Consider the following 13573-nt stretch of genomic DNA (forward strand, 5'->3'; position numbering starts at 1 on the left):
GTGTGAAAACTGTTAGATTATCTAAAATGTATATTTCTTGAAAACATACAGTGTGAAAAAACAGATTTTATGTCTTAAACATATGAACCATATTGAACTCTAAACATTCCACGATATTTGGTATAGATAGTGAACACTTTCAATAACATTTAGATGACATTTGCAAATAGTACTTTATTCTATTTAGAATATATAATAGCTCACGATTGGTCTAGGAAGGTGAATACCTTAAGACAAAGCCAGTTATGTTAAAACACACACATATATGCATGTTCAACCACACACTCAGAGAAAACTGTGTGAAGCCCTCCCTATTAGAGTGAGACACAAGATGTATTTGTCTTCTAGCACACGTGACATCACTTGTGTAGCATCTAGTGTTATTTTTGTGCTGCCCAGGACTGGATCTTTATACAATGGCTACCTCTGGTAATGCAATTTCCAGCTGTGGAGCAGTTCTATGGAATTTTCACCCCCACCATGTGCTTTTCTATCCATGCTCTCTTTGAATAGCATGTAGTCTAGAGTAAAGAATGGTGGGCTGGGCGCAGTGACTCACACCTGTAATCCCAACACTTTGGGAGGTCAAGGCGGGCTGACCACCTGAGGTCAGAAGTTCGGGACCAGCCTGACCAACATGGTGAAACCCTGTCTCTACCAAAAATACAAAAATTAGCCGGGCATGGTGGCAGGGGCCTGTAATTCCAGCTACTTGGGAGGCTGAGGCAAGAGAATCACTTGAACCCGGGAAGCGGAGGTTGCAGTGAGCCAAGATCGTGCCATCACACTCCAGTCTGTAGGACAAGAGCGAGACTTCGTCTCAAAAAAAAAAAAAAAAAGAAAAAGAATGGAAGAAGAGTATTCTCTCAGAGTGGGAAGGGAAGTCCAGATATGTCTTTTCTTTTGTATGAGAAGTAAAACCTTTTAAAATACTATCAGCGTCTATTAACTTCCTCCATACTTTGTCTCTCATTAGGCAAAGCAATGATGTTATCTATAACCTTCTAGAACAAAACTTTGTGTGAATCAAATCCTTCCCCCTGGCCAAGGTGATAAATCCTAGCTCAGCAGAGTCCTATAGAAATGGGGCTCTCAAAGACAGTCCAGCACACAGGACAGTGAACCTAGTTCTCCAACCCACATAATATTATTAGTTAAAAGCATCTTCCAGAGTTCCTAACAAGGGTAATTTTTCTTTGTTTGGTTTTGTTTAAAATGCCCAGGCGCATTTTATTAATAAAAACTAACAGTGCCAAGTTAAACAAGTCAAACAATTAAAGTCTCTTTATATTCCATAAAATATTACAGAAAAGTTTGTTTGTGTTTCAATAAAAAGACTTTCATTTTAGAACAGGGAGCTAATAGCAACTGTGCAGTTAATGGGTTTTGTGAATAAATTTTAAAAGAGACTACTGCCTGTCCTAAATTCCTTGTTCTTTTTATTAAAAAAAAGAACTATTAAAAATGATTGACAAATTTTGAGTTAAAAAATTGTTAAAATATTCTCTATATTTAATTTCAATTTTATAATAGATTACAGGAAGATGCTTATGAAACAAATACATTTGTTTCAGTACATGTCTTTAAATGATAGACTGATAAGTATGTAAACAGCTATATAATAAAAGGTTTCCAAACGTTACCTGTAAGAAATCAGGCAAATTTTACCATAAGCAATAAACCATTCCAAGCCTTCCAAACAGTCTCCATTGCCGCACCAGCGTGGCTATAAGCTTTAACCAAGCGAAAACAAACAAACAAAAGCACTTTGCAATTTGTTGCTGCAAAATAGGGAGAGAAAAGAGTGTATAAACTTGATGGAATCACGACAGTCAATATAATTTAAGGGAAAATAAAGTTAATAAGGTTGATGGTGTTTATTGTTTAAAAAGTCGAATTCTGCTGTTTGCTTGGGGCTCTGGACACCGTACCACTGAACAAATGGAAAACTCCACAGAGTCTCACTATCTGCCAGTGGGGGCGCCATCCAAACTCATGGCAAATAAACGGAGTCAGGTGCTCACCATCCACAACAGGAGGGCGTTTTATTTTCATGCATGTGGATGAAATATAATTTCTCCAGCAAACTCAGCAAAAACTGTTCAGGGGCAAAACTGAACTCTGCACTTAAAGAAAAATAGAAAACGAAAACACAAAATACTAAAAAGTAAATAAACACTCTGCGTCAGCACACTGGTATCAAAACACATCCACAGCACGTCCTAAATCTATGGGAAACAATCCTTGCTTATCAAAGGTGCATATCTAAATTCAATAGCTTACCAATGTCTTCTTGGGAGTAGGACAAAAGGGAACAGAAAACCCACATTTAAAAAAAAAAAAAAAAAAAAAAAAAAAAAGTTTCTTTTCCCTAAATGTTTTCCTGAAGCGGCATTTGAAGTGGGGAGGACGTCAGTCGTCCTTGTCATTCTCGTCGAAGTCATCATCCTCCTCCTTGTCCTCCCCGACATAGGACACCGGGGTCTCCGCCCTGGAGCCGCTGTACTGAGACACGTTGGAGCTTGTGGCCAGCACCCCATCTGCACCGTTGGTCAGGTCACTGGCAGAGAACCTTGTGCCTTTAGACGTGGAACCTGCCGCTGTGATGAACACGCCTCCAACAGTTCCCTGAGCCATTTCTGTCACATACGGCTCCAGCGCCTTTGGGACCAGACTTCGGGCCATTTTAAGGTCTTCAGCAGAGCAGCTCCCGGACTCCAGCCAGCAAGCCATGCCCATCCGCTTCAGCACTTCTATGTCACCGTGGATTTCAAACGTGTTGTCGAAATTAAATAGATACTCGAGTTTGTCGTTGGAGATGCTGCAGTCGATGACGGTCTTCTTGCTGGTGTTGACGATGATGAAGGGCAGGTGGATGACCGAGTTGGGTGGTGGCGGCCGGCTGGCCTGCTGCTCCGTGTGCCGATTTCTCTGCACCAGGTTCTTGAAGGCAATTTGCTGTAGAATAAGTTCTTGAAGTTGAGACTGTTTCTGTTTTATTCTTTCAAGTCTCCTCTGTCTTTCTACCTCTAAGTTCTGACATTCCTGAGCCGAGTTGGTGGGCAGACCAATCCACTTAATCTCCTTCTTCTCCTTGGAGATGATGTTCATGGCCATCAGCACGTTTAAGGCATCATAGACGCGCCGTCTTATGTTCTTCTGGTCATAAGCTGACTCGTTTGGCAAGATGTGGTTGTCGGCAGCACTGAACTCTGCGACCAGCTCGTCCGCCACTTCGTTGTAGGAAGTGGTCCCCTTCCTCTGCACCTTCTCGCAGACCTTCATGGAGAAATGCCGCAGGCCCTTGCAATTCTCTCCCTTCCTGATGCGCTTCCCTGCAGACCGAGGTGAGGAGTCAGAAGGCTGGTTCTGAGAGGCAAAGTGAGTGCTGGGGGGGTGTGGGCTTCCTACCACCAGGCTGTTTGACGCTGCAGGTCTCTGAGGCATACCAATCACCACTTGCTGGGCAATGCTGACATTGGACGGTCCAAAGGCTTTTGGCAAAAGCTGCTTCCCGAGCGGGTTGACTGTGGAGGGGTGAACGGCCACGAGGGACACCACGCCTTTCCCGGGACTAAGGTTCTGATCTATGAAGACCTTGAGTTCTCCGTTGGCTTCAATTAGACCGGCATCTTTTGCCATGTTACCAGATCCGGGAAATCAATGCTACAAATGTTCACCTTCCCAGAGAAGAAAAATGATTTTTCTGGGCGCAGTCCCGGGGTCCTGGCGCAACGTGCAGGCTCGCGGCGTCCACCCCGGACACTGGCGGCGCCCGCCCGGCAGACCGGTAACTCTGACAGGTGGGCTTCCGGGGTCCTCGCCACGCGCCTGTCACTAGGCCTCCGGCCGCCTCCGCACTAGGCGCCTCCCGCGCGCGCCGGAACCGGGTCCCCGCGGGCCGCCGTGGGGCGGCCTCCCCTCCCCCGCCCTGCGCGCCTCCGGCCGACCCTGGCCCCGGCCCCACCTCCGGCGCGGGGCGCGGGCGCGGTGGCGGGCGCTGCTGTCTGCCAGGAGGGCCGGGCCCGGGACCCCCGCCCCACGATTACCTGGGGAGCCCCCACCAGCGCCGAGCGCGCGGGGTCCCTGAGGCACAGGGGCGCGCGGGGCGCGGGAAGGCGCGGGTCGGGACCGCGCGGCGCCTACACGTGGCCAGGGCACGGGATGGGGTGGCCAGGGGTCAGCCCGCGCCCCTGGCCCCCGCCTGCGGCTCCCGCGGCATCCCCTGCCCGTCCGCACCTGGTTGCCCGATCCGGCCGCGCGGGTGGGGGCGCGGTGCCGGCGCGCAGAGGCGCGGGCGGAGGCCCGGCCGGGCGGTCCGGGTCCTGGCGGGGTCCCTGCCCTGGGCCGAGCGGCGCCGAGACCACAGGGTAATTTTTAATTACTAGCAGTGTACGTAATTCAGGGATGCAGATTTCAAATATACACCAAAAAGATAGGCAAATCTGTGCGAATTTTTCTTTTAATTCCCAATATACTTACTTTTTTTTATTATTTTCAAAAGCTTGTCTTGCTTCTTTGAATGTGCAGACTTCTGTGTACTCGCCCTCAATCTTGGCTAGCATTTTAATACTGAATTGGCTTTTTTCCTGTGAAGAAAACTAAAAAGATATATAATTATAAGCAAAAAAAATATTTTTTTTATTGAGATAGTATCTCACTTAGTCACTCAGGCTGGAGTGCAGTGGTGATTATGTCTCACTGCAACCTTGACCTCCCAGGTTCAGGTAAGCCTCCCATCTCAGCCTCCCGAGTAGCTGGGACCACAGTTGTGCACCACCACCATACCTGGCTAATTTTTATATTTTTTGTAGAGACTGAGTTTTGCCATGTTGCTCAGGATGATTTTGAACTCCTAGGCTCAAGCGATCTGCCCACCTCAGCCTCCCAAAGTGCTGAGATTACAGGCGTGAGCCACTGCACCTGGCCAACAAAGAGTAATTTTTTTTTTTTTTTTTTTTTTTTTTTTTTTTGAGATGGAGTCTCACTCTGTCACCCAGGTTGGAGTGCAGTGGCGTGATCTCGGCTCACTGCAACCTCTGCTTCCTGGGTTCACGCGATTCTCCTGCCTTGGCCTCCCGGGCAGCTGGAATTACAGGTGTGTGCCACCACGCCCAGCTAATTTTTTGTATTTTTAGTAGAGAGGGGGTTTCACCATGTTGGCCAGGCTGGTCTCAAACTCCCGACCTCAAGTGATCCATCCGCCTTGGCCTCCCAAAGTGCTGGTATTACAAGCGTGAGCCACCACGCCCGGCCGAGAGTAATTTTTTTTTAAAAGCCCACATGGAAAGTTAATATACCAGATGAAAACTGCTAGGTGCTCTCTAGAAAACAGCCAACATCCTAAACCTCTTTCTTGGAGTCAGCAATGGAGTAACACTTAATTCCAAACTAGTGTATCTGCTATCTTCCTCATCATGTGAGTACCTCCTTTCAGTAGCAGTTGCCCTGGGCAGGGACAGTGACATAATTCACTGTGTTATATTCAGACATTAGCACATTCCTGCAAACCAAGGGTGTTTATGATAGCACTATTTATACTCATTAGTATAAGTAGATACCCCAAGGCATTCTGCTGTTGGACAGAAGCAACCAAATCAAAACCCAGCCTCTAGACAGTGTCTTTGTCCTGCTTCCTGAAAATAAATAAAACTTCAATTGACCCATGTAATATAAACCCAGAGAACCATTACTTGTATGAAAAGACAGGTGACAAAACAACATTGAGGAGTTAAGATACATTTGGCCAAACCCATTCCAAAAAAGAAATAATAGTTTTAAATAAAATTTAATTATCTATAGTGTGACATTTTAACACATACAACCCTATTCCACTGCCCCTCAGAAAAAGAAAATTCTTCTCTGTGATGTATGGAGATATTGCCACATAGATAATCAAAATTTATACCCATGATACCCTGTGCAGTAAATAAGGCAATGGCTATATATGCACTCATGGAGAATTATTTTTACTTTTCTATACAAGTAAATATAAAATGTACTTCAATTACATATTTCTAAAAAGAAATCTTCCTTGTTTGTATACATAAATAAAATGCCACTGGAATTAAATCCCTGCTAATATAAAAGGCTTACAACATTTCTTAATCTTATAAATTTCTAACATGTGAAAAGTCACATTAGTGCAAGATTTTTTTTTAATTTGTATTTTCCAAAGGACTTTTTGAAGTATTCATTTTCCAGAGAACATTTTGAAATAAATGAAAAACAGAAGTGCTTTTTTAAGAATAAATGTCCAATCAATGAATTTAAACTTTACTTAATTATGTGTATTTCATATAATACAAAACAGATTTTTAACCTAGTATTTTTTTAAGTATCCAAATTGAATCAGCTAGATGACACACAATAACAACAACAGTAGGCCCACAATGAATGTTTACATCCTTCTACACTTCATAAGCATAGCCATCTAAAAACAGACTTCAAGCATGGCTGAGTGAAGAGGTCAGTGAATTATCTTTGCAAAAAGCAATGATAAACTGGATAAAATTGCCAAAAAAATTCAGTACTCTTGAAAATGACAAAAGGCATACAACAAATTGAAGGTATTGACTCAAGAAATACAGTGAATTTGTGACATTATTAGCCTGAGCTCCTGCCATCCTGCCTGTCTACCCCTAGCTCTGTGGTGTAGCACTCCTACTGTGGTGTAGCAGCAGGCTATGAGACTAGATGATGGAGAGGGCTGATTTTAAAGTGCAGAAAAATCTATGCTGAGGGGTGTTGTTGAAAACAATAACGGTTTTAGTGGCAAACAACTGAGGAAGATCAACATCACAGCTAAATTGGGGTTGCAATATGAGTTGGGGTGAGCTACACATAAGAAACTCAGCTGTAAATTTAACAGAGAGATCCAGCAATAAGACAGCCATAGTGAACCTTAAGAAGCTCCCATGTATCCCAACTGTTATGAAAGGCTATATTCACTCAGGAAAGTCCAGAGATTGCCCTAGCTAGCAACTTGTCCCTGGCTACATGTGAAGCCTTATGTACCCAGAAAGTAAAAGCCAAGGCAGATTTGTAAACTTCCTGAACTTCGAATGTGACTATATTTGGAGATAGGGCCTTTATGACAGTAATGAAGGTTAGATGTAGTCATAAGGGTGGGATACTGTACTGACAGAAGGGAAACCTCTAGGTATCCAGGTTTAAAAATAAAAAAAATAAGACTTTAAAAAAATGAGTAGAAACATTAGTAGCTACACACTACAAGGGAGACAGACCCTATAGAATGAATCTGGGCAGAATCTGTAGCTGCTACAATACAGTACCAAAAATGTCCACTTCTAAAATCAATTATAAGACATGCAAAAAAGCAAGAAACTGACTTGTACACAGGAAATAAAGCGTTAAATGAAAACTATCCCTGAAGGAGCTGAGATATTAGACTTAGAAGACAAAAATGTCAAACCAACTTTTATAAATATATTCAAAACTAAGGAAACATATTTAAAGATTAAATGAAAAGTACTAAGACGATGAGTTGTCAAATAGAGAATAAAGATACAGAAAATGCAAAAATTCTGGAGTACAAAAGTACAATAACTGAGATGGAAAAATTTCACTAGAGAGGCTTAAAAGCAGATTTGAACTAGCAAAGAAAGAATCCATGAAGTTGAAAGTAAATCACTAGAGAAAACTGAATGGAGACTCACAGACCAGTGGAATACATCAAGCACACCAATCAATATATGAATAATTGGAGTCCTAGAATGAGAGGAGCGAGAAAGAAGGGAAGAAAAGGTTTTTGAAGAAATAATGTGAGAAAATCTCCCAAATTTAATGAAAATCAGTCTCACCTAACCTGATCAACCAAATCCCATTTTCAAAAACATAGAGATATGGCTGGGCATGGTGGCTCATGCCTGTAATCCCAGCACTTTGGGAGACCAAGGCAGGCAGATCACCTGAGGTCAGGAGTTTGATACCAGCCTGACCAATATGGCGAAACCGCGTCTCCACTAAAAATACAAAAATTAGCCAGGCGTGGTGGCGGGCACCTATAATCCCAGCTATTCGGGAGGCTGAGGCACGAGAATCGCTTAAACCCGGGAGGCAGAGGTTGCAGTGAGCCGAGATCATGCCACTGCACTCCAGTCTAGGCGACATAGTGAGACTCTGTCTCAAAAATAAAAATTAAAAAAACACATGCACACACAGATCTATCCCAAGACATGCCATAGTTAAATTTTTGAAAAAGACAGAAATGATTCAACACATAGAAGGGAACCACATTAAGAACATAAACCAACTGCTCATCTGAAACAAAGGAGGCCAGAAAGCAGTTGGGATATTCGAAGTGCTGAAAAGGGAGAAAAGTTTATCAACCAAGAATATTGTATAAGCAAAACTATCATTGAAAAGTGAAGACGAAATAATGACATTCCCCAATAAATGAAGGCTGTTAGAAATCATTGCTAACAATCTTGCCTTGTAAAAAAATCTAAGGGTTCTTCTATCTGAAAGAAAATAATAGCACACAGTAACTAGAATACACAAAGAGCTAAAGACCACAGGGAAATATAAAATGCTGTATAAATACTTTCTTCTGCTTTCGTAACTGTCACAAGCTAGGCATACTTCCCATTTTATAATGTACAAGTGGTAGAATTTTACCATCTTTTGGCTATTAAAAGGCAGATTGTGAGTGAAAATAGGAAAATATTAATGACCAACCAAGTATCTTGTCCATCAAATACTTAATCCTAAGTGGCTCTGCTGTCAGATCCATAAAAGTGAAAACACATTTAAGCAGGAGCATGTAAAGAGCTAGTTTTAAATTATAGGTTGTCCTTTCTTGAGATTTTTATACTTGAGCCTCAAAGGGAGTTATTTGGTTTCATAAAATTAAAAACATGTCATCTGTATTCCTTCCTTCCTTCTGCAAATATGTATTGAGCATATTCTGTTTGCCAGGAAGGTGACTGTCATTCCGCTCTGTAGTAGTAAAAAGGCACTGGCAACTAAGAGTAAGAGCTTGGAGTTGCCTCATTTAAAGGCTCCCTAGGAAACATGTAAGATGAAAACAAAAGTGATACTGTATGTGCAGTGAGCAATACACCCAAAAGGGAAGCCAGAAATGCCAGAGAAAGGAAACAAGAAAATTATAAAAACGGCTTGTGAGAAAAATAGCAGAAGAAACTCAGGGAACAAATTTGTTAGAAACTTTTCGCTTCGTGGTTTATTTCACAACTTGCCATCTAATTTCACTCCACATACTTAACCATCCATGCTTGTCTCCAGCATCGCACTACCAGTCCTTTCAATATGTTCTATTTAGGACTTCTTACCTGTATCTGAATGCCTCCCAGACACCTCTCTACAAGTTTTCAAGCTACTTTGGTGAGTCTAGGGTGACAGTAAGCAACTAATTCAGTCCTGAATCCTTACGACTGGTTTAGAAGCTCTGCCCACTCCCGTGAAAGGTCTCTCAACAAACAAAAACAATTGCCATTCAGTCAACACTTATTGGTATAATTAGGTAATGGGGAATTTTGTTTAACACTATTAGTACCACCATCCCAAGACAGCAGAAAGTTCACAACTTTGGAGAAGAACTTGAGTTCTGGACGAGGCTCCATCTCTTATCAATTGGGGGCCATAAGTCCCATAGGTAAATCTTGGGTTGTATCTGTTGTTAGACTCCCCACTGGTTGGTGCCTGTCAAAAGTTTCCTGCTTGGGCAACAAATGTTATCATTATTCTACTTCTCAACCATATAACCTTTGGAAAGCTACTTAACCTCTCTGCAATGTTTTCTATTTTCTATTCTGAAAATGAATGTGGTAATAATATCCAACTTGAAGAGATACTGCAAGAATTAAATAGGACAACTTATGTAAAATGCACTTAGCAACTTAATGGTCTATATAATTACTAGTTTCTCTTGGTTGCAATGACTTGGAAGCATTTTAGGATCTTGGAGCATCTTAGAGCCACTGCTGTGAAAAACTATTATTCTTGCTCTGCTTTAGATAAATGGTTCAACCAGTCTTTATTGTATTCTAATCATCTATCTTTTCACTTTCAATTATTTTAACTGAGCCCTATTCCCATACCCCTTTTCCCTGGGTAAAAGCTTAATATAGGTCCAGTCCTCATTTTTAACTCAATACTTTACTAGGGAAGGCACAACTGTGTAAATAAAACCACATGAAGATTTGAATCAACACAGAGGTATTCAACTCTTCATTCTACTAATAAAACATCATCATTAAATCTTAATTTAGTATGGCTTATAAGGATATCAGGGATATATCAAGCTATAATTTTGATGAGGAAATGTTTGTTGACAAAATTGACCTATAAATGACCACATCATTTCTGTTATTAGATGGCATTCATAAATGTTCTCTAAGAACACTGTTTAATCATTGGGCAGGAAGAAGGTAAATGTGAAGAACAAAGCAGAGTGTGTATAAATAATGGCTCAAAAGCACAGGTAAAGTCAGTTAAGGAGTCCTCATTTATTTTCTTGATGTTTATGTCTCAAAGAAATACATGTTTATTGTTTTAAAAGTCAAGAGTTCTTCAAAATAATAGCAGGCTCCTGCCCCCACCTATTTCCACCCATATATCAACTCCTTTGAGGCAAAAAATTAAAACACTTTTATCTGTATATTTTTCTAGCAACTTATCTCCATAGTTTAAAAATGACATCCTTATACAACTATTTCTTTATGTGTTCATTTAGGCATTCTATATTAATCTGCTAACATGAAAGATGAAACTTTAGCTTTTTTGGCCGGGCACGGTGGCTCAAGCCTGTAATCCCAGCACTTTGGGAGGCCAAGTCGGGCGGATCACGAGGTCAGGAGATCGAGACCATCCTGGCTAACCCGGTGAAACCCCGTCTCTACTAAAAAATACAAAAAACTAGCTGGGCGAGGTGGCGGGCACCTGTAGTCCCAGCTACTCGGGAGGCTGAGGCAGGAGAATGGCGTAAACTCGGGAGGCGGAGCTTGCAGTGAGCTGAGATCCGGCTACTGCACTCCAGCCTGGGCGACAGAGCGAGACTCCGTCTCAAAAAAAAAAAAAAAAAAAAAAAAAAAAAAAATTTAGCTTTTTTATAATGTCTCCATACATACATCTCCTTTCTTACCTACCCAAAATAATAGTATCACATTATTTGACTAAATCAATATTCATTGAGCAATATCATGTGCAATTAGGACTACTTTTGTCTCCTTTTTCTCCCCTTGGTATTAATACCCAGCCGTGATCCTGGACTGTCCTTTTACTACTACCCTGGAAGTTCCCTGTGACCCCACTGGTATTGGGGCCTCAGGTTTCGTGATCCCGTATTTTCCAATGTTTTGGTTCATTCCCTCTTTTTGACAAACTACAAAAAGGGTATGTTTTTGGAGACCTTGCATAGCTAAAGATATGTTTTCTACTTTCACACTTGATTGATAATTTTGGCTGCTATAGAATTCTAGTTGACAAAGAATTTTCTCTACGAATTTTGGAGACCTTGCTTCATTGTCTTTTCAATTTCTAAGTTGCTATGAAAAGTCCAATGCTAATCCTTGTATGGAACCAGGTTTTTTCTTTTCTTTTTGGAAGTTTTTAGAGTCTCTTCTTTATTGTTTTTCCATTGAATATGCTGGTGGGTCTCTTAAATCTGGCAACTCATGTATTTCACTTATAAAAAATATTCTTGCTTTTTTTCATAATTTTCCTCTTTCCCTTTGTTCTCTTTTAATTGGGACCAACTATTAGACAGAGGTTGGACTTCTCTAATCTTTTCTCTTATTATCAATCTCATTGTCTTTTGGTTGAACTTTCAGACACATTTATTCAACTTACTATTCTCATTTTTGCATTTAATTATTTTTATTTCTGCTGTCATATTTTTTAATTTCTAAGAGTTCTTTTCTGTTCTCTCAATATTCCTTTCAACAATATCCTGCTTTCATTTCAGACATGTGATTACTTTCCTCTCTGACAATATTAATTATAGATTTAGACAATTAGGAAATTTTCTTATGCAGTATCATCTGTTTCCTCCAAGATTGGCTTTCCTATTTGTATATTTTGTTACCATCGCTGCCTTTTAAATCAGACACGTTCCTCAAATGTCTTTTGAATGACAGTTCCTATTTAACAGTTTCACCCTAAAAAGCTCCCTGGCAATTCTGGGTATGGGAAAGGGCTAGCTAGTTGATGGGCTTTAGCAGAGGGTGATGAGACAGTGTACCTGCATTTACACTGGGATGGAGTGCTCCTCCAAATGTCAGTATCTGTGGTTCTTTTTCTTGAATGTATCTGACAACCGTATATCCTCCTTCAGCCAACTGCTTGTTGGAAGCAGTGGCTGCCAATGTTCTGAATGTGGATTTGAGGAAGAGGTTAATTAAATGTGTGTGCGGGAGGGAGGCACGCACAATTCAACATGTAAACTTTCATGTCATTCTGCTTTCAGTGAAGTACCACATCTCTGCCCTTGACTGTGCCTTGGGCCTCAAAGCTGAGTTTCTCTAATTCAATCTGTCAAAAAAGTGAATCTCAAGGCTTCTACTAAGGTGTGGAGGGCCCAGGTGGAGGAACTGCAGGTTTCCCTACCAAACCTTCTCAGATGCTTCTTTATCAGTTCTTTGAAGCCATCCCCCTATGTCCATATACTTTGCTTCTAACAACTCTCACCTGCAGGCTTCTTCAGAGCCCTACTTTTGGGCTACAAGCGCAACTTCAGCAGCATGCCAAGAGAGTCGGTAGTACCTGAAAATTTACATACCCCCACCGCCAGCTGGGAGCTCATTACTGGTACAAGAGTGTACCTCCAGTCTAGAGTGTAATATACACTCCAGAGCTTCCCTACAAGATGAGACAGAGACTGGAATTTAGCCTAAGATCACACTCTTGCTTCGTTTCCTTCCATTCACTGCTTCCTACTTTCCCCATTTTCATACTGCTCTCTCCTTGGAACACTTCCTTAATAAACAATTCCATATGAATCCACATCTCAAGGTCAACTTTTGGGAAACCTGGCCTAAGACCATCATCTGGTTGCTCAGATTTGGGAAAGTATCTTGGAGTCTAACCACTGTTTATCAAACTTGCAACTAATTCAGTTTTCATAAATGACCCACACTCCCACTACCACCAGAGACACCTGGAACCTGCAATTCCTGAACCTTTCTACTACTGTTCAGGAGGCTGAGACTTCCAGGCTTCTGGAAGTTTGTGGAAAATGTAGAGCACCTTCCTGTATTGTCATTTTAAATAGAAACTTTAGAAACATTTTGCATTTGATAGAGTTGAGTTCAGGCTATTCTTCCAAACGTCTTGGGGTACAAGCCCAAGATTCTCTTAGAAGCGTGTGCTTTAGGAAAAACAAAAAACAAAAAACAAAAAAAACATGCGGACGGTTTACCTGACTTAAATCTATAGAAATTAAGAAGTTATATAGTCAGACAAATGTGGGTTCTACTACTTTACTAGTTGTGTGATATTAGGCAAGTTACTAAGCTTCTCGAAGTCACAATTTTCTCACCTGTAAAATGAAGAAAATACACTTATCATAGTGCCTGTCACATAGTAAGTCTTA

The 13573-nt window shown here is 41.4% G+C and overlaps 1 protein-coding gene across 1 annotated transcript; it reads right to left on the reverse strand.

Moving 5' to 3' along the window:
* Window positions 1–1862: 1862 nt before the first annotated feature.
* Window positions 1863–3721, reverse strand: LOC126946346 (transcription factor Dp-1-like). Its single transcript, XM_050776509.1, has one exon. It carries the CDS (start codon window positions 3640–3642, stop codon window positions 2413–2415), a length of 1230 nt encoding a protein of 409 aa, XP_050632466.1. The 5' UTR covers window positions 3643–3721; the 3' UTR covers window positions 1863–2412.
* Window positions 3722–13573: the final 9852 nt, after the last annotated feature.

The sequence above is a fragment of the Macaca thibetana genome, chromosome X (assembly GCF_024542745.1).
Source record: "Macaca thibetana thibetana isolate TM-01 chromosome X, ASM2454274v1, whole genome shotgun sequence".
NCBI lineage: Eukaryota > Metazoa > Chordata > Mammalia > Primates > Cercopithecidae > Macaca > Macaca thibetana.